This window comes from Tachypleus tridentatus, chromosome 12 (genome assembly GCF_004210375.1).
Source record: "Tachypleus tridentatus isolate NWPU-2018 chromosome 12, ASM421037v1, whole genome shotgun sequence".
Lineage (NCBI taxonomy): Eukaryota > Metazoa > Arthropoda > Merostomata > Xiphosura > Limulidae > Tachypleus > Tachypleus tridentatus.
The window spans coordinates 22,104,009-22,125,302 of NC_134836.1; the positions used below are offsets into that span (position 1 = coordinate 22,104,009).

At 34.7% G+C, this 21,294-nt stretch overlaps 1 protein-coding gene across 5 annotated transcripts; it reads right to left on the reverse strand.

Annotated features, from left to right (window-relative positions):
- Window positions 1–3,107: 3,107 nt before the first annotated feature.
- LOC143235145 (growth factor receptor-bound protein 2-like) lies at window positions 3,108–20,293 on the reverse strand. 5 transcript variants are annotated; one of them, XR_013018945.1, is made up of 7 exons: window positions 19,581–19,889; window positions 18,797–18,927; window positions 11,745–11,842; window positions 10,886–11,005; window positions 8,441–8,606; window positions 6,920–7,085; window positions 3,108–3,184 (listed from the first exon to the last, which is right to left on the reverse strand). XR_013018945.1 is itself a non-coding variant. In XM_076473017.1 (6 exons), exons 2-6 carry the CDS (start codon window positions 18,872–18,874, stop codon window positions 3,179–3,181), a joined length of 468 nt encoding a protein of 155 aa, XP_076329132.1. In that variant the 5' UTR covers window positions 18,875–18,927; window positions 19,581–19,889; the 3' UTR covers window positions 3,108–3,178. The 5 variants fall into 5 exon arrangements, 3 of the variants coding, with proteins under 3 accessions (XP_076329132.1, XP_076329130.1, XP_076329131.1); XM_076473017.1 differs by lacking the exon at window positions 8,441–8,606; XM_076473015.1 differs by lacking the exon at window positions 3,108–3,184 and having other exon boundaries at window positions 6,814–7,085.
- Between the last annotated feature and the right edge of the window lie 1,001 nt (window positions 20,294–21,294).

A 21,294-nucleotide genomic window follows, 5' to 3' on the forward strand; every position in this document is an offset into this window, starting at 1 on the left:
CAAATATATACATATATAATTTTTATTAAAACTCCTTTTGAGTCTAGCATACTTTGCTCAGCGTATAACAGATAGAAGTACATACGCAACTGAAGAACACAAGAAAAATTAGCTTGAACCTTGTTAGCATTCTGCTAAATTCGAATTAAGGCTGTTTTGGTTTTTCTCGGAATTATTTGGACAATGAAGCGTGACTATGAAAAACGGAAGGATACTTATATAACGAAAAAAAATGTAAATGACAAATAGATGTACTTAATGTTCATAACGTTGTTTATTACTTCCTTTTTTGAAATACGAGTCGCCACCCACAATCCTTTTATAATTCTGATTTCAATGTACCATAACCGCAGTTGTGCGAATTTTCAAAAATGTGTGAAAGACTTTGAAACATTAGTTCATATGAGCTAAATACTATTATTTTTTTTTAGCAGTAACACTGTGCGATGTATAAAAATTAAAACAAGGCTCCCCAGAAAAGAAAATTTGATATCTAGCCTTAGCCCGAAAGGTGACGCTTTAACTATTTTCTGTGTATTTTTCTTAAAAAGATAGAAAGCGCATATTTTATTTAATTCTGATTTAAACTGTAGTTCATAACGATTATAAGGCATTTTATATTTTGGTTTTGAATAAAACGTATCTAAACATTATAAAAACGATATTAAACAATTTATAACCTTTGAGTTGTTATAATAAATTCAGCAGATTTCTCGCTGTGCCACTAAGGGACCATATGTAGTACCTTTTACGAATGATATATTCAGAATTTCTCGTCTCATTTAAAGAACAATATTATGTTTTTAGAGAGTCCAGAAGAAAACTATTAGGATGATTCCAGGTTTGAGAGGTTGATGTATGAGGATGAGTAGAAATATTTTAACTTTTTAGACTTAGGACGCTAAAATAGGGATTTCGATACCCATGGTGGTAAAACATAAATTGCTTGTTGTGTAGCATTCTGCTTTTAAAAAAAAATGTCATATTGTTTAGTTGGAGAGAAAAGGACAGGAGCGTAATTCGAGGTATTATGATTATTAAAGGCCGGGAATATAAAACAAAATTACTTTTCCAAGTATTTCCATAGAGTAATAACAGGACAATATATATATATATATATATATATATATATATATATATATGATAAAGGAAACACAGAAACGACTTACTTCAGACAAAGACATAAAGCAGTCGTCTATGGAATGGTTTGTTTTCACGTGTAACAGAAGCTACAACATTGAAATAGAACTTTACGAATATTTTGAAGACGACCTCAGCAGAAAGAAAAAAGGAAAAAAAAGTGTTTGTTTTTGAAATTCGCACAAAGCTACTCGAGGGCTATCTGTGCTAGCCGTCCCCAATTTAGCAGTGTAAGACTAGAGGGAAGGCAACTAGTCATCACCACCCACTCTTGGGCTACTCTTTTACCAACGAATAGTGGGATTGACCGTCACATTATAACACCCCCACGACTGAAAGGGCGAGCATGTTTGGCGCGACGGGGATGCGAACCCGCGACCCTCAGATTACGAGTCGCACGCCTTAACATGCTTGGCCATGCCGGGCCCAGGAAAAAAGAGAAGAGGTTCTTTGTATAGTTTGTAGTGTAATAGTGGTAAATATAGAACAACTTAGATGGGCCAAATGGTCTCTTGTTTTCAATTGGAATAAAATCAAAATTAATTTATTTTAAGGTTTAAAATAAAACGATACTAAGAAAGAGGGTATATAATACAATGCCACACTCAAATATTAAAAAGATGGTTTGGTTTCTTTCATATTTCGTGCAAAGCTACACCAGGCTATCTGTGTTAGCCATCCCTAACTTGGCAGGTAAAGACAGGGACTGCAGCGAGTCACCACCACCCACCACTAACTATTGGGCTACTCTTTCAGCGAGGCCCAGCATGGCCAAGTGGTTAGGGCACTCGACTCGTAATCTGAGGGTTGTGGGTTCCAATCCCCTTCACACCAATCATGCTCGCCCTTTTAGCCGTGGGAGTGTTATAAGGTGATGGTCAACCCACTATTCGTTGGCAGAAGAGTAGCCCAAGAGTTAGCAGTGGGTAATAATGACTAGCTGCCTTCTCTCTAGTCTTATACTGCTAAATTAAGGACGGCTAGCGCAGATAGCCCTCGCGTAGCTTTGTGCGAGATTGAAAACAAACTATATTAGTGGCATAGGCCATCAGATTATAATGCCCCCACGATTGAATTAGAGAGAATATTTGATAGGACAGCGATTCGAATCCACGACCCTCAGATTATGAGTTGAGCGCCCTAGCCATGTTAGGCTTAAGCATATGTTCACAATCATTTTTATCAAAATGAATTAACCCCCCAGATAGCACTGCTAAATATCCTTGGTGAGCAGAACACAGATAGCCCATTGTGTAGCTTTGCGCTTAATGTGAAACAAAGTGAACTTTCAAATACATTGTTAGTTTGTATAATGTTTGATGCTTTTGTTACATTTTGCACAAAGCTATCCCGAGGGCTATCTGCGCTAGACGTCCCTAATTTTCAAATGTTAGGCTAGACGGAAGGCAGCTAGGCAGTATCACTCACCGCCATCTGTTGGGTTACCCTATAACAATAAAGAGTATAATTGATAGTTACATTATATAGTTACCACATCTGATAAAACAAGCATTTTCAATGACGGGATTTTAACTTGTGACTCACAGGTTTCAAGTCGAGTACCCTAATCACCAGGCTACCTGTACAGTGATTCGTAGTAATGTGGTTTTGAGATGCACTGATATCGAACAGGAAGTCAAAATATCCAAAATACAACAGGCTCCAGGGATGTTAAACAAATAATAAATCAGTCACTGAGAGTAAAAGAATAAAATTAATAAAAGCGAATAAGGTTTTATTTATAATGATGTATTTGCCGTACTGGCCAACCTCTTAAATTCGGTCGTGGCCATACTAATTGCTGAGGTGCAGGTGACACAGTTATATCATACTGTATTTTCAAGTTAGATGAATAGTTCAGGTTCAGTATCCCATAATCCAAGGGCAACCAACAAGGTCAAACGAGGTAAAAAAACCCAAATAATAACAATGACTAGAAGTATTTGTGGTACACTTCTTGAGATGGACTCACCATGCATTAGGGAGAGGACACAAACATAAGATCAAACAGGTACATGCTTCTATAAGATAGCAGTTGTCAAATCTATTAAACAGAGATTAGTAAGTTTATATTTCGAAATCCAGCTTTTCAGGATAACCGTATTTTAGTTCAATACATCACTTTTACTTTTCTTAAATAAAAACAAAATTGACCTTGACCTTAGGCAACTTTTTTAATTTCCTAAGGTTTCAGTTACAAATTTAATTGTAAGATTTATTCTTACTCAAAAAACATCATGCTTAATCACGAAGAGTAGTTTTTATTTTAGAAATGGATTACAATACAGTAGTCTGTTACAAATATTACAACTTGTAAAAATACAAAAATGTATTTATGATCTTAAAAAAACAAAGGTAAAAAACAAATATTTACAAAATCAAAACTACATTCTTTATTTTACTTAGAAAGTTAACAATCTTCAAAAAAAGTATGAGAAAAACATAAAGGCACTGGAGACAATAACAAAAATTAATCTATTATGATACAAACTGAAACAAGCAAAAAAATCTTTAATACATCTTTTAAAGTTTAAAACCATTACGGAGTTAAGTATACAGTTTCAACAATGTGCTAAACGATAATTATTGTCATTAAGTACTGAGTATACAGTTTCAACAATGTGCTAAACGATAATTATTGTTATTATCAGAATACAAATGCTACTCTAAAACATCACTTTTTTATTAAAACTTGTGTTAAGAAAAAAATTAAAAATTATTTCAGTAAATTTGATACTAATAATAATAATAAAAACACCCAAACTTTGTACTTTGTTGTATTAAAAATATTTATAAAGAATAACATTTAAGATTTATTTATGTTGAATAAAACTGTTGAATCTGTAACAATGTACCAACTATCACAAAGCTGTGAGTGAACAAAAGCGCTTATGTACTAACACATTCATGAGAAATATTCACGAAGTTAAACATACACATTACTAAACTGTATCTAAATGATACACTGGGTCATGACTTTTGCCTTGGAGTTAAAACAATAAACTTTGTTGGTTTTTTTTTAAGTGTATCTTAATTTTAAACAAGAGTATAGCTACTAAAGCCATCTTCTGCTGACCCTACGTTGAGCTTCTGACCAGCAGGAGAGAGCAACCTCTAATGAATTTATCCTAGCTCTTATAATGCCATGAGCTTCAAGCTTGGAGAACCACTTGTAGTGTCTATCACATAAATTCTAGGTTCAAACTCACAAATTCCAAAACCAGAGGTATGTTCCAAACTCAACCAACACCTTTCTAAACAAGACTTTTAATTTGGTAATTAATGAAATAATTTTTGCAAACTTTGATTCTGTTAGGGAAAATATTGTAATATTGCATGAAATATAGGTGATAACTTGTACTAGTAATACCTTTAAAAACCTGAGGCAATGCTATTACTTCGATCTTTATCATTCATGCTTCAGTTTATTTATGTCACATCTTGCACTTCCATACTGTTTCAATACATATACAAAATATTATTCATTAACCATTACAGTTTATTCTCCCTAAACATTTACAAACATTAACAAAACTAGCACTTAATTGTCAAAAGCTGGGTACAACAGTAGCTGGAAAACTTTAATTCTATGATATTTTTATAACTAGCTATTCCTGGAGAACATTTAAGAAAAATACAACACAATTGAGATCAATTCACTGGCTTCAAATTAAACATTAAAAGAATGGAGGAGGGGGAACAATACCAGGATCAAAACATAGTTAAAAAAACAAATTTCTAAGTTTTTCTTGTGAATCCCACCCTTAAATAATAAAAAATCCAAAAATTCCAGAAGATTGTTATGTGTAAAATTTAAAAGTTGTTTTATTATATAAATTAACAATATTTAAAACATAAAAAATTATGATTTATGACAAATTAATTGTGTGAGGATATCTCAGTTTAAGTGTACCAACAACTTATGAAACAAACCACTAAACATCTAAATTATTCTAAATATAAGGTGGGTTAATAAAAGTTAGTTTCAGATATGCATGTAAAGCTACTAACTTTGAATTGTAAACTAGGGAAAAAGCAACTGGTCAAAATCACCCAGAGGATGCTCTTGGATTTCTCTAATTAAAACAAAAATTGACTCTCTCTTATTAAAACACTCCAAAGTGAAGTGTAATTTCAATGACCATGGGACATGAACAATAGACTTTGAATTCACATGCTGGCATGCTATATACACCAGGCAACACCCAGCTCCCAAAACGAAGTACAAAGCAGATTGTATGATGGATGAAATCTTTTCAATAATTGTTGAACTTTTCAAGTGTGCACATACTTTGGGTCACTGCAAGAAACTTGAAAACTCATGATGATACTGAACAACAGTCTAATGACCTCTACTTTTTCTGTCTTTAATCCAACTTTCAACAGCTTATCCCTTCATTTCCAGCCTGTGTTAAGCTGCATACCACCTCATGTGAAAAGATTCAAGAATTATCTGTGATGTCGAGAAAACCCACTTGTAAAGAAATATATATGCAAAAAACGGCTTGTTTGGGTTGAGAAAATATTTTACATAGAAGAGCAAACAACGTTTCGACCTTCTTTGTTCATCGTCAGGTTCACAAAGAAAGAGGCAACTGACCGGAAGCTGCCCACATGTTTGAAAGGGGGTTGTGTAACCGAGTGTCGGAATGTAGAGGGCGGTGTTAGATGTATGAATATGTAAATTTTATTTATTTTATTATATTAATATAGGTATAAAGGCATTCCTTTATATTGGTTTATTTTGGGTTTAAGTTATTGTATAAGTAAGGGTTCTTTAATTTTGCGTTCGTTTATGTTTGTTTCTTTATTTAGTATTTGAGTGTTTTCTATGGTTATGTTGTGTTTATTTGACTTGCAGTGTTCGAAAACGTGTGAAGGTGACTTTTTATGTTCTTTGAATCTGGTTTCCATTTTTCTACTTGTTTCTCCAATATAGAAGTCGTGGCAGTTATCACATTGTATTTTATAAATAATGTTGGTGTGGTGTTTGTCAGTGTAGTTTTTACATAGTATAGACCTCAGTTTTGTGCCTGGTTTTTGAATAAATTTGGTATTAACTGGAATGTCATATTTTGTTACTAGTTTTTGCCAAATGTTGGTTATTTGTCTGCTGATGTCAGGAATATATGGTATACAGCAGTATATGGTTTCGTGATTTTTTGATTCGTGAGATATATTTAATTTTGTTGGTTGATTTTGCTTTCTGTCTAGGTGTGTGCGTATAATGTTTCTACAGTTTGTGGAGGAAACTTATTGATGTTGATGAAGTATTGTTTTATTTTGTCTAATTCATTGTTAATTTTATCTGGTGAGCATAGTTTTATGGCTGTGTTTATTTGGTTTCTTAGTATGTTGAGTTTTTGTTTTGTTTCATGTGCTGAGTCCCAAGGAATGTATAGTCCAGTATGGGTGATTTTTCGGTGGATTTCTGTTTTGAATTGTGTGTCGGTTCTTGTAATTTTGAGGTTAAGAAATGATATTTGATTGCTTTCTTCCTGTTCACATGTGAAGTTAATGTTGGGATGTATAGATTTAATGTGATTGAAAAAATTAAGTATGTGTTCTGTAGATTTGAATCCCGCAACCGTGTCATCTACATATCTGTACATATACAATATGTACATTCCTTGGGACTCACCACCACCCACAAAGTGACAAGTGACAAAAAGCTTTATAAGAAATGGAGTTTTTAAAATATATTAAGTATACACACATCAGTCACTGGTTATCCTGAACCATAAAATCACCAAACACGACTATGGTTAGAACTACGTACAATACGGGACAACATAGGTTGCAGGAAAATATCCTCTTTTTGATCCAATCTCTCCATCCCACCAGTCGGGGTTTGAATGCTCAATGACAGTGATGATGTCCCCTTGACTGATTTACAATTCCCCTTGTTCCTGGGGCTGGAAGTCATAGAGAGCTTGAACCAGAAACTACATACAGAAAAAAAAAAAAATTTAGGCAGTTATCCATTTTTAAAAAGTTACATCATGTTGAAATAAGTTAAGTCAGCCCCAAACCATGTTATAATTGAAAAGTTTACTTATTACTATTATAAGAACTGAATTTACTTCAAAACCTTATTTGTCACAAAAATCTTACCTTGTTACTACTATAACATAACTTGTTTAAAATAACCTGAGACAATAAGATTTTCTATTTTAACTAGTTCAAAAATATGTTGGATTTAATTAAATACACAAATGGTGAACAGCACATCTGTGATGCGTAACTTATAGTGCCACTACCTAATTTTTATTATATTCTAAAACAAGCTTAAAGTCAACCATTCATAATTTCACGATCGAGATTGCTCGTTTCCCATAAGTCTAGGGTCATTCTAACACAAGCCTAGTGTCATCCACATGTGAAACAACGACCGAGACTGCCCGTTTCCCACAAGTCTAGGGTCATTCTAATACAAGCCTAGTGTCATCCACGTGTGAAACAACGACCGAGACTGCCCGTTTCCCATGAATCTAGTGTCATTCTAACACAAGCCTAGTGTCATCCACGTGTGAAACCCATGAGTCAGTCAGACAGTATTTCATTAATAACCAAGTCTTATACTCTGTGTAGCAGTAATTGCTTCCATCTTTTTACACTTAATCTGCTACACATCCCTGCTTTCTTCTAGCTACTGTTGAACTTAAGTTTGATTAGATACAAAACTTATCAGACTTGATAGCCACATGAAACAGCTTCAACAAGTTGAACATGCTGAGATTTCTTTAATTTACAAAATTATAATTTAAGAGAAAGTCTGTAAGCTATGGTCCATAAAGTTAGACCTACCTTCAAACATTAGAGTCAATGCGAGATATAATTTCTATTGATTTAACCAGTTTAAGTGATTAGAGTTGTAAACATTATTTTAGAAGCCAACTTAAAATTAAAGGTGGCAACATATCTGCTATTTAATAATTTTATAAGTTTGTTTCTAGTAATGATTTAACATAAACTTCTTATAAACTGAGCACTAATTATTATGGAAACTTTCATTAAGTTTTTATATTTAAATGTTTTACAGGGAAATAAAAATGTTTATTTAAAAAAAAATCTTTTATAGACTTTATGATAAAGAGTTTATCAGAAAACAAAATGTGTAACTTTTTTAAATGAAAGTTTTACATCCATTATAGAAAACATTTTTAGCTGTGAAAAGATGTCAGGTTTGGTAAAACATACACAATTTGACAATAGAAACCAGTGTTGATATCACATAATACTTTGTGTTATTTATTGAGATTTAGAACTGTTTACACATTTATCACACCCCTTGTATTACCTCTTCTGGATGCATCTCTTTCAATTTGATGTCATGGGTACGGCTGAGAGACGCAGATCTGTGATATTTAACAAGTTTGTTCAGTGAATTAAACTTAATAACCCACAAAAAAAACTTGCCCTGTGGATCCATTAATACTTTAAAATGTTGAACTTCACTGTCACACCTAGGAAATTAAAATCACAAATATACATAAATATAACTTAATAACACAACAAACAAACACAGAACAAAATGTACATTAATATAACTTAATAACACATGTAATACAACAAACAAACAGTACAATAATAAAATTGTTTGTCATCCTCATTTTATGTTACCTACCTACGTTTGACATTTATACTGGTTTACAAACACAGAAGCACATTCAATGATATTAGCCCTATATTGCAGATAGACAGAGGTGTACTTGTCATAAAATGTTTAGTTGCTTTTATCAACTTTTAAACTATTTTATTATCAATGTATAGAAAGAAACCTGGCAACAAAATTAGTAAAAAAAAAAATTTAATATGATTTCAGTTTTCATTTATTAATTTCAGAAAAAATATTTAAGAAAATTCTCTAGTTAAACTTATCTATGAGACATGACATTTGTTATTCCACTTTTCTGTTCCCCCTCCTCATCAGCTACCTTGGATGTTATGAGTTTAACATAAAATGCTAATTATAAGTGACATACTACCAAAGCTAAGCCTAATTTTTATAGCCTCTGTTATACTTTGTTTATGGAGATATAAACCATAAAATCAAACCCACATACCACATCCTCTCATTTGCAGATTGCTAATAATTGTCTCTGACAGTTACTATTACATCATTTATAACTAACAGAGATATAAAAAGTTTTAATTTTTCAAATGATCCACAATTCTATTTTTTTAATTATTTAGTTTGCCCACATGTTGAAAGTTGCTGTCACCAAGATCAGTCAGGCCTTACTTTCCATTTGTATTTTTACAATCACCATTATAAAAGTAACAATATACAAAAATCAGAAAAACTATACTAGATAGGGTTAGATTGCAAAAAAAAACAACTTTCTCCACAAATTATTTTCATGAATAGCTCCTGCATCACATTGCTAAACAACATAATTTCAGTCCACTACATAACTTACAGTAGGAATCCCATGATTGTTAGTTAAATATGGTTCTCAGAGCAACAATCCAATAATGCTAAAAAAAAAAAGTTACAAATACTGAACTAAGCTAAGCTATTTAGAATAAATAATAGTAACTTATTATAGCCAGCAGTCATTCTAGAACAAAAATAAAATGGTAATGTATACTTTTCTGGAGAAAGTCAAGCAAGTTAACTGAGTACACAGTGTTTAGGAAGCACTACAAAAAATTAGCAAATAAGATACAAATTTTAAATGTCCAATTAGGAGGATCTGAGAATAAAGTCTGAAAATGGTAAAATGAAATAAAATTACTTATTTAAAAATCTGGTTTCTGTATGTATAAAAGACTTTCAATAACATTGAGGGCTTACCAAAGTTCGTGAAGATATGTACACTACATTAAAAGTCATGGTACACATACTTTCACAGTTACCTTGTGGTTGCAAGGTATGTTAAATTTACCAAACCTACACAGAATTAAAAAGTACGAGCCAATCAGTCACACTAGTGGCAGCAAAAGCAATATTAAGTACAACCCAACAACACTCTCACGTGATCTTAAAGGGCTTTTGACATTTACTCGCTCATGTAGAATTGTATATCCTGGACACAGTTTAAAAAACATTGATGAGATTATTAGTTTAATTCTACACATTAAATATATATTTCAATGTCTTCAGTACAATCTGGAATAAACCAAAATTTTCTCACTTTCTGAGACCCAAATATATGGAAAGTTTCTGACCAAATTTAATCATAATCATTTATTTTACATACAAGTTCATACATTACAGTAAAATAACACATGTTCAACTAGTCCTCTAATCTGTAACTAGGGATGTCTGATGAAGAATAATTAGTCCAGGACAAATACATTAACTAAGCCAAAAATAACTTAACTTACTGTCTGTACATGTTGAACACACAGTGTTACATAGAAATTCACCATGCAGGGGCGTCGAGAGGCAGGTCAGGCCCCCGGAACACTTATGTCTTCGGAGTCCCTTTCAGAACTCTTCATAAATTCATGGTACATTCATGGGTGTATGGAAAATTTTTTTGGTGGACAGAAGCCAAATGTGTTGAGAATTTAAATATTTTGGATAAAAAGGTATTTTTTGAGGCAAATTGACTTCTTGCTGTACTGCCATTTTTCCTTAAGTATATTATGAAAATGAGAATACATTATTATTTATCCTATATTTCCCCAGGCCCCAGAACTGTAGCTCCTCTGACCCCCCTCATTAGGCCTGTCACCATGAACTATTAATAAGTACTTGTTTCAACCAAAAGTCAATGAATTATAAAGAACTTACTTAACTGACAAAGAGAAGTCACCAGGAGGGCTCTCACTAACACGGATTAAAAATGCTCCTTCATGTTTGTTCAGCAGGAGTTTCTTGGCATCAACTCTGGTGATTCTGCCATAATACCAGCTGGAAAATTTCCAGAAAAATTCACAAAACACAGGCTTACTTTTGGGAAATTCGAAATTTCATCACATATATACATATCCTTGAAAGTTCAATGTAAGTATTGAGAGATTATGTTAAGTGATACCATACATTTTGTACAAGTTGTTGGGTTGATTCAGATTTTCAGAACCTGAAAAAAGTACACAATATTTTATGCCAGTTTTTGCTGGATGTTTTTTAAGTGTTTGTGGATACTTACATTTTACACATAAATGCACACATTTTAATACTTAGAACAGATAAAAATTGCTTTATAACATGTCCCTTGATAAGGATTAAAATTACCTTCATATTTCTCTTTTAATTCTATTCACAACAATATAGTTTTCAACATAATTGAGACTGTTAAGTTGGATTGTGTTTTACTTTGATACTACAGCATTTATACTGTTTCCCGTCATGCTTCAGAAATATTTTGTCCCATTTTATATGAAATACACGACACAGCAGCATGACTTCAAAACTGTGTACTACACAATGAGAAAGACCCTGTAATGAAAGCCTAGGAGAACAAACATGGTTAATCTAAAGCAGTGTAGTAAATATTCATTCAACTTAGTTGGCTTTAAGTAACTTTGTCTTCCATAAAAGTACACATGTAATGAAAGTCAAGGACTAATGTTTAAAGACATATGTACCAAAACAGCAATGAAAACTGAGGTTTAATTTCTATCCTCAGAGAAGGGAAATAAATACATACTTGTGTTTTTTCATTTTAATATAATTACTAGGAATGAGTCCTTCCTCTCTGTCTAGTTCTGCTCTAAACCAATTCATGCCATCTTCTAAATTTAGAACCTACAAAATAAATACTTTGTACTAATTAGCACACTATGTTCAACAGCTGGTCACAGTTTTTGTTGATAAATTGGTTTGATCACCATCTTGTTCTATAAATCTACCAATAAGTATCTTTGCTATATTCTTCAAAGAAACTTGGTACCACAATAACAAATGAAACTTTATTAAAAAAAATTAATATTTTATAAATTTGAAATATCTGACACAAAAACTGAATAAAAACATGAAGAGATAAATATATACAAAATAAGATAGTGATTTGTTGAAATCACCAAGTTAACTTGGAAGAAGTGTTTTATTTAGTGTTCCTTCATTATATATTGTTTTTACAGATTTGAACTTAACTTATAACATGCAGTACTGATGTAACTGTCACATTATTGTTTTATATTTGTTTATTTAGATATATCAAACAGTGCTTCAGTGTAAATAAGTAACAAAATTACTTGATATAAATAGGTTCAAAACGTGCATATGTTGAGATGTCTGTTAAACACAACACTAGTAGTTAATCAATTTGTTGTACAAGGTTGGCTGGTTGATTGGTGTTTTATGGAACAAAGCAGCTAGGCTATCCGTCACAAACATTTGGTAAAAAGTTAAAATTAAAGTAAATTTAGTAAAATTTAGAAGAGGAAATTAAGGTAAAACAAAACAAAGTTAAAAAAAACAGCAAAAAAACCAATGTTTACATCTGGTCTACAACTTCAAGAGAAAAAACTATAGTAATACAAGTTGTGAAGGACTTTCTGTTGCATAATTGTAATTATTATAACTCGCCAGGAAGATTAACAGACAAGTACAAAAACCATCATCAGTCACCTGAAGTTGGCCTTTCCAGTCCTGGTTCTGCGTTATGACATTATGGCCATTTTCAAAAAGTAATAAAATTTTTAAAAGATTTGCAGCAAAATCTTAATTTTAACTTCCCAGGATGACTAACGGGTAGTTCAAACAGTAGTGTTAGTCACTTGAAGTTGGGCTTTCCAGTCGCGGGTTTGAGTTATTTGACATTACAACCAATTTTTGATTTTAAATCAAACTAGTTGAACTTTGATTCTTAAAAGGGAAATCACATTAAAAAAGGTCTATTGTATGAATTTAAAACTTAAATGGCATTAAAAAGATTAATGGCCTTTAAAAACTAAAAACATTTTCAAGGTGAACAGTGTCACCATCACCAATAACACTGTCTAACGTTATGGATAAATCTTGGGAGAGAACATGTTTAAAACGGTGCCATCATCGAGAGTCATAACAACAGTAAGACAGTAAAATGTGGCTTATTGTGACCTGAGTGTTACACAGAAAACACATTGGTGCATCAGTTCCAGATAAAATAAAACGATGAGTTGAAAAACTGTGACCAATGCATAGTCTAGTTAAAACAACTTCCTCTTTCCAATCCTGATGGAAGCAAGACGACCAAAGTCCAACATAGGGTTTTATTTGGAAAAGCTTGTTTTCAAGTTGCTCAATCCAAGTCGATTGCCAGCTGGCATGGAGCCTAGTCTTGAATATAGGACCACAGTCCATGTATGGAAGAGACACAGCAGTGATAGTGCCAGATCAGAGAGACTTAGCTGCAGTGTCACTGAGTTCGTTACCACGAATACCAACGTGGCCCTGTATCCAGAAAAACTGGATAGAAGTACGTGTTAAAGAGAAATGGGGCAATCGGTTTTGAATATCGGCAAAAACAGGGTGTGAACAGGCCAGTAGAGAACAAAGCAAGTCAGTGTAAATAGTGCAGTTTGAGTACTGCTTAGTTTCTGTGTAATCCAGGGCAAGAGAAATGGCATACAGCGCAGTAGTGAACACAGAAGCTGTAGAGGGGATTCTGAGTGCAACCACAAAACCACAACAAACCATAGAAGAGCTCACACAGTCACCTGATTTTGAACCATCTGTATAAATAGGAATGGAAAGATGGTTTGAAAGACGTTCAGCAAATAGCAGACAGTATTTACAATTGGGAGTGTCTGCTTTTCTCAAATGACTTAAAGATAGGTCACATTTGTTAGAAGCCATGGTGGGATGGGCTGACCAGTGGATACAGCATGTTATCCAAGGACAGACCCAATTTATCCAATTATGCCTGGATACAAAAGCCAAAAGAAGCAACGGCAGATTGTCTGTTCTGAAAAAGTATAGCCCACCAAGGAAGGAAAACATAACCTCAGGTGGGATGCTTTGGTAAGGAACAAAGTTACAAAGCATATAGTAAAGACAGTTGCAAACAGCTAGGTGCAAAGAAGGTTCACAAGACTATGTATAAGCACTGAACTGGAGAAGTGTAGAAAGCCTCAGTGCAGAGCCAAAGTCCTTGATGAGAAATGGAGTCCAGCATCTTTAAGGCAGAGGTTCTGGCAGAGTCATAGACCAGTGATCCATAGTCAAGTTTCAATTGAATAAGAGCACAATATATCTTTAGCATAGAAAAATCTATCTGCTCCCCAAGTGGTGAAAGAGAGGACATGAGAATGTTCAGTGCTCTGGTACATTTTACCTGTAGCTGCTTGATGTGTGGTATAAAAGGTCAGCTTATGGTCAAAGATAAACCCCAAGAACTTTGTCTCAGGGACCACAGGCAGCACAATTTCACTAAAACAGAGTTCAGAATCAAAGCGAATACCCCATTGGTGGCAAAAGTGCATGCAAGTGGTTTTAGAGAGAGAGAAGTTAAAGCCATTTGCTGTGATCTACTTCAGTAAATGATTGAGAGCAGTCTGTATCTGCCACTCAATATACCTCATGTTCAACGACTGACATGAGATGTGAAAGCCATCAACATAGAGCCCATTTGCAACAGTAAGAGGAAGTTCTTTAGTGATAGCATTAATCTTTATACTGAAGTGTAACACTCAAAACACAGCCCTGAGGGACTCCAAGTTCCTGTAGAAAAGAATGGGAAAGTGTTGAACCCACATGAACTTGGATTCTCCTGCCCATTAAAAAATTTTTAATAAAAAAAATAGGCAAATGACCATGCAACCCATATATATGGAGGTCTCACAAAATGCCATACCTCCATGTTGTATCATAAGCCTTCTCAATGTCTAAGAAAATTGACACAAGATATCGTTTGAGAAAGGCTTCTCCGACTGACGTTTCAAGTCACATCAGATGGTCTACAGTGGAGAGCTGTCTTCAGAACCCACACTGAGTTGGCAAGAGGAGGTTGTTTGATTCAAGGAACCAAACAAGACGAGCATTAACCATCCTTTCTCAGGTCTTACAGAGACAGCTTGTCAAAGCAATTAGACAGTAGTTTGAAGGAATCTTGGGATCCTTCCCAGGCTTAGGAGAAAAGTAGGACAATAGCCTGGCACCAGGCATCAGAAAAAACATTCTCCTGCCAGATCCAGTTAAAACAATCCGAAGAATACCAATAGAAGCAGGAGATAGATGGTGCAGCATTTCATAGTGTACATCATCTGGTCCAACAGATGTACTGCCAGACCGATGAAGGGCCAGTATGAATTCCACCAGTGCAAAAGGAAGATTACAGTCATAGAGACAACCAACTCAAAAGGAAAGAGCTGATCACTCTGCCTGAGTTTTGGTGAAGGAAGAAGCAGAAGTTCTAGATACCCAGCAAAAGCTTTCACCTAGAGTTTCAGCAATGCTTCAGGTATCAGCTACTTCCTGGCCATCAGAGAACAAGATCGAGAGGGGGACAGAATTATATTGCCCACTGACCTTTCAAATCTTGTCCCACATGACTTTGGAACTGGTGATAGTAGATATGCTAGTTGTGAACTTAATCCAAGCTTCCTTCTGGCTTTGATGTCTTACTCACCTAGCATGTGTGCAAGCTGGCTGGAAAGCGATGAGGTTTCAGAAGGTGGAATATCTGCAGAAAGTATCCTTGGCCCATTTTTGAGCCTTCAATGCCATGTGGCAGGCAGGATTCCACCACAGACGAGGATATCGTGGAAAACATGTCAAGGTTTTAGGAATACATTGAGCAGCTGTTTGTATAATACAGTCTGTTACTGCTACCACACAGTCATCTACTAATGGCTTACAGATGATGGCAGGATCAAGTTCTGCGAGAGCAGTGAAAGAGGGCCAGTATGCATGATCCAGCTTCCACCAGGGCATGTGGGTTGGGTGGAATCAACCATGGCCAGTCTCTCTCAAAATTATAGGAAAATGATCAATGCCTCCTGGATTATCGTCAACCCTCCATGAAAAATGGGAGAATAGTGAAGGGGAGCAAACTGAGAGATCAATAGCAGTAAAGTACTGACTAGGTGCATGGAAATAAGTAGAAAAACCAGTATCAAAAAGAGAAAAGTTGTGATCAGAGAGCATATACTCTATGATCAACCCATCCTATCAATATCAGCACTTCCCCAGAGGGGATGATGTCCATTAAAGTCCCCCAGGATTAAAAAGGGAGATGGCAACTTTCAACAAGAGCATCAAGGTTTGACCGATCATATGTCTCTCCAGTCAACAAACAGTTATGGTATGACCCAGGGAAACACGGATGGCTATGGCCTCCAAGAATGTGTCAAGTGGCAAAGACAGAGTGGGCACATGCTGATCAACCAACAGTGCCACCCCTCCATGCACTCATCCATTACACAGTCTGTCATTTCTGTACAAAGAAAACTGCCAAAAGGTGACTGTATCAGTAGGTTTCAGAAATTTTTCCTGTGAGGAAAGACATACAGGATGGTAGGAAGTAATCAGTGTTTTGATGTCATCCAGATTAGAACATAAACCTTGACAGTTCCATTGTATCAGGGTGGCCATTTTTATTTATATGTAGGTGAATTGGGTGGATAACCCTTCCGTTTACGACCATGTCTTTTTTTTGTTACTGTCTTTATTCGAGGAAGGTCTATTGACCTCCATGGAGCCTGCCCTGGGTCGAATGGGCAAGTCTTCACTGTTGGAAGAGAATTCCAGTGAATGAGGACATGAACGAATGATCATTTTGCATCTTGGGTGAGAGAAGATGCATCTGAGGAAATGCCTGTACCCAAAAACACAGGAAGTGGACCTTGGGATTTGTTGGAATGTATGTAAGAGATGGGTGTTGAAGTTGATTCATCAACATTTTTAATCATGGAGGTCAAAAGAATTTTCATTTGTTTTGAGGACGATTCTTTTGGAGGCACAGAGAGATCTGTCTGCACTCCCACTGTAGTTGTGGAATGAAGTGCAGCAGCATATGTCCGAGATGAAGTGATGGACAGCAACTTTCAAGCCTCAGGATAAGTAATTTTATGAATCATTTTCAAATGCTGCACCTCTTTTTCTTCCAACCATTTAAGGCAAGAACAATAGTAGGATGGGTTAAGGCTATTGCAATTGATGCAATGGGGGTCCATTTCACACTCATAGGCTTCATGGTCCTTGCTACCACAAGGAGCACACGTCAAGGAACTATAACATAATGTCTTTGAGTGATCAAACCGCTGACACTGGAAACATCGGAGAAGGTTTGGAATGTACGGCTGTACCCTGCAATTAAGATAACCTGCCTTGATGGTGGCAGGCAGATGTGGTGATATAAATGTCAGAACAAGGATATTGGTCAGCATCGTAATTCCATCTTTGCAACTGGAGATACGCCTCACTGCAGAAACTCCTTGAGTGGAGAAACCAGTGAGAATCTCTGACTCAGGGATGTTCTTGAAAATCCTTTCAACAATAACTCCTCATGATGAATTCAAAGTAGCATAAGGTGTAACCTCAATAGGGATATCCCCAATTGCCTTGAATGCAAGAGGGGTTCACTGTGTTGAGATGTGGATATTTCCACCAATATGTCACCAGATCAAAGCTTCTTTACTGACTTTGGACTTTGGAGAGCCAGCAAGTCCCTCTAGTCCCTTCTGAATGAAAAAAGGAGACATTTGCCCTAAAGGTCTGTCTGAAAGAGAATGTAGGATAAGAAAATGAGGTACAATAGGTGTTACAGATGTTGAAGATTGCTGCTCAGAATCTTCAAGACATGGTCATTTACCTATGGACTGTTTTCACTATTTTATGTCAAACAAGGACACTGCAGCAATGCTGGGGTTTCGTGAACACTATATCAAAACACCAGCATCAGATACAATGTTCACACCACCTGTTGAGAACTTGGTTGACCCTAGCCCAAGTGGACCAGCTGACTGACCCAAGAGGAGCCGCCCATCTACAGGAATTCAAGGCCAAAGTGGTGTGTTGGGGTTGGACCCCTCAACCATCAGGATCTTTTCCTCCCCTACATGGGTTGCCACACACAGCAAATACGTGGGTGGATGTTTAGATCCCAGAAGAGGTAAACTGAAAGAACAGAACCTTCCGTGGAAAGTCCCCTCACCACATACAGGAATCCACACCGAGGAGTTATTGTACAACAGTATTAGTAATAATGTAAAATACTACTTACTCTATGTTGTCATATTTGTTAAACACAACACCAGTAGTTAATCAATTTATTGAACAACAGTATTAGTCATCAACAACATAACTTATTGTATGTTGACATGTCTGTTAAACACAAGTTTGAAGTTTACTCCATTTACTGATCGTGGGTGACCAGTTGTTAGCAAACCTTAGACTCTCTAAAAGCAACCTGTTTCATTATTGTTATGTACTGTATTCCTCAGAATATATATATATAAACTGTTTAGCAAAATTTGAGTTCCTTGTTCAAGCCCTTACCCTTTATATACATTCCTTAAGTTGGTGATTTGTGTATTAATAACTTTTAATGTTTAAATGTTAGGCACATTCAATATTGTCTCTTATCTGACATCTCGTTAAATGATTGGTGATTTTCCTTAATGCAAGTCTTTGGTTTGGCTCAATTTCCACTGACCAGCATACCATCTACTGGTCATTGTAATAATATATAATGTACTTGGTTATCAATAATTACATAATCTCATGTCCTCCAATACCTTTTATTTCTATTGTACAATTCACACAGTTTTTAATTACCTTCAGAACTTGTCCTCTCTTAAACCTCAGTTCATCTTCTGCTGTAGCTGTGAAGTTATGCTTTGCTATGGCCTCCATTGTTAGCTAATCTAAGTATCAAACTCTCACCGATATATTCTTCTAAAAGGTGTCTGGACATAAACAAGACATTACATGTAATAGAATATCTCTTTATGGCAATGAATAGATTAATTTAGAACTCTATTTACACATGAAGCATTAATATTAGAGCTGATAGATTAACTCATCAGTAAAACTACAGGTCACAAAAATAATCCCATAATTGTTATTATTACTGTTTTTAATTATTCTATTTGTACAAGACTCATGTGAGACTAATATATCACTTGAATGTAATCACTTAACACCTTATTTTTAATAATTTCTACTGATGACATACACTATTATTCTACTATATGGTCAAACCTTTATCTATCTGACCAAATGTGCAATATGATGATAAAAACAAATTTAAAAAAAAATGAATAACAATTTACTTTTTCTAAATTTGATAAAGATGTAACACCTTCAAGTTCATATTCTTTCCATGACACATGTATGACACACTGATATTTCACTGTTCTTTTCAAGATTCTGTCTTAAAAACTTGACACTAGTTTAACTTGTAACCTGATAACTGCAGAACACATTTCACACTATATAGTAAAGAAGCCATCTTCACACATGGACAATCCAAGTTGGTGGCAGACAATGAAATATTATCTTAATTCACTAAAATATTTGATTTGAATCTCAATATAAATATAATGAATTAGATAATTACCATGAAATAAAAGCCATGACTGACTATTATTAATATAATTAGGGCAACCAAGCAACATGGTTTAATGTGTGCATGTTGATCCTGACATAAACAGGAGGGAAAAGCCAGTTTCCCTGAAAGTTTCAGATTTTGGATTAGTTTTTCAAAATTTTTTTGCACCTTTAAAGAAAACAAAACAACAGAAAAAGGCTTTTTCAACTTTATAGTTACCCTGACACTTCCAAGTAAAAAATATGTTAATTTTCCACGAATACAGTTCTATTCGTTATTTCAGTTGTTTCCAAACTTTTTCATTATAGACACCCTAATTCACTCACCTTTATTTGCGCGACGCCCTCACTGCCATGTGCAAAGTACTTTTTATAAATTATTTTTTGTTATTAGATATCTTTCGTTTAGTTACTACAGTTACAGTTCGCTATCAATAAATCAACCCTACTGGTAGTACTACTACTGCCAGAAGTAGCAATACTAACAGTAAACCTAAAAGCTCAACCTAAATAAATAACATTAAATATTTAATTATTGGTACTATAAAATATAGATACTTATCTTTTTAATTATAAGCCGTTAGTTTACTTCAAGAGTACTTTCTAGAGAAAGATCTGCCTGGATATGACCATTTAAAACATCTCACAATTTGCAAACTTAAAAATAAAAAAAGTTATGCCAATAATTCCGAGGCTTTATTTAGCCCTATCTCTTAATATTAACAAACCGAAACTGAACCAATTTGGTGACTGATAATTCTTTAACTTTTATGAATTATAGCAATTTTATTTAGCCAAAACTGACTTTTTCAAACACTATTCGAAGAGAAGTCAAGTGTAATTTTAAAAAAAACAACGACTCACCTTTCATTTTTATCGTCTGATACGAAAAATAAAATTAAAAAACAAAACAGCTGATAGACGATTGAGGTATCTACACTCCGCTTGACCAACACTCAGCTATACAAACTTAAACTAAATTTGTAGTGGGAAATGGTGGCTGGTGGAAACAGTCTTGGAAAAATTGCTTAAGAAGTCTACCATAACAAAAATAACATTACCATATAATTGATAATAAATATGCATTTTTAACCAATATAATAATGGAAAATGATAAAGATCAAGTTACTCTGTAATGATAAGATTGGTAATAATAACGCTTTTGCATTTTCAACATACCAACCAATAAACTAAAGCTATAAAGAGCTTTTTTTTTTGTGGGGGAAGGGGTAAGAGTAATGGATATGTGTGTGTGTGTATATATATATATATATATATATATATATATATACACACACACACACACTACATGGCCAAAAGTATGTAGACATCCGCCCATCACACCCATATGTGCTTGTTGAACATCTCATTCCAAAACCATGGGTATTAATATGGAGTTGATCCCCCTTTGCTGCTATAACAGCCTCCAACTATTCTGGGAAGGCTTTTCACTATATTTCAGAACATGACTGCAGGGATTCACTCCTATTCAGTCACAAGAGCATTACTGAGGTCAGGCACTGATGTCCGGCGAGAAGGCCTGGCTTGCAGTCAAAGTTCAAATTTATCCCAAAGGTGTTCAATAGGGTAGAGGTCAGGGCTTTGTGCAGACCAGTCAAGTTATTCCACACCAACGTCGGCAAACCATGTATTTATGAACCTCGCTTTGTGCACGGGGGCATTATCATGCTGAAACAAAAAAGGGTCTTCCCAAAACTGTTGCC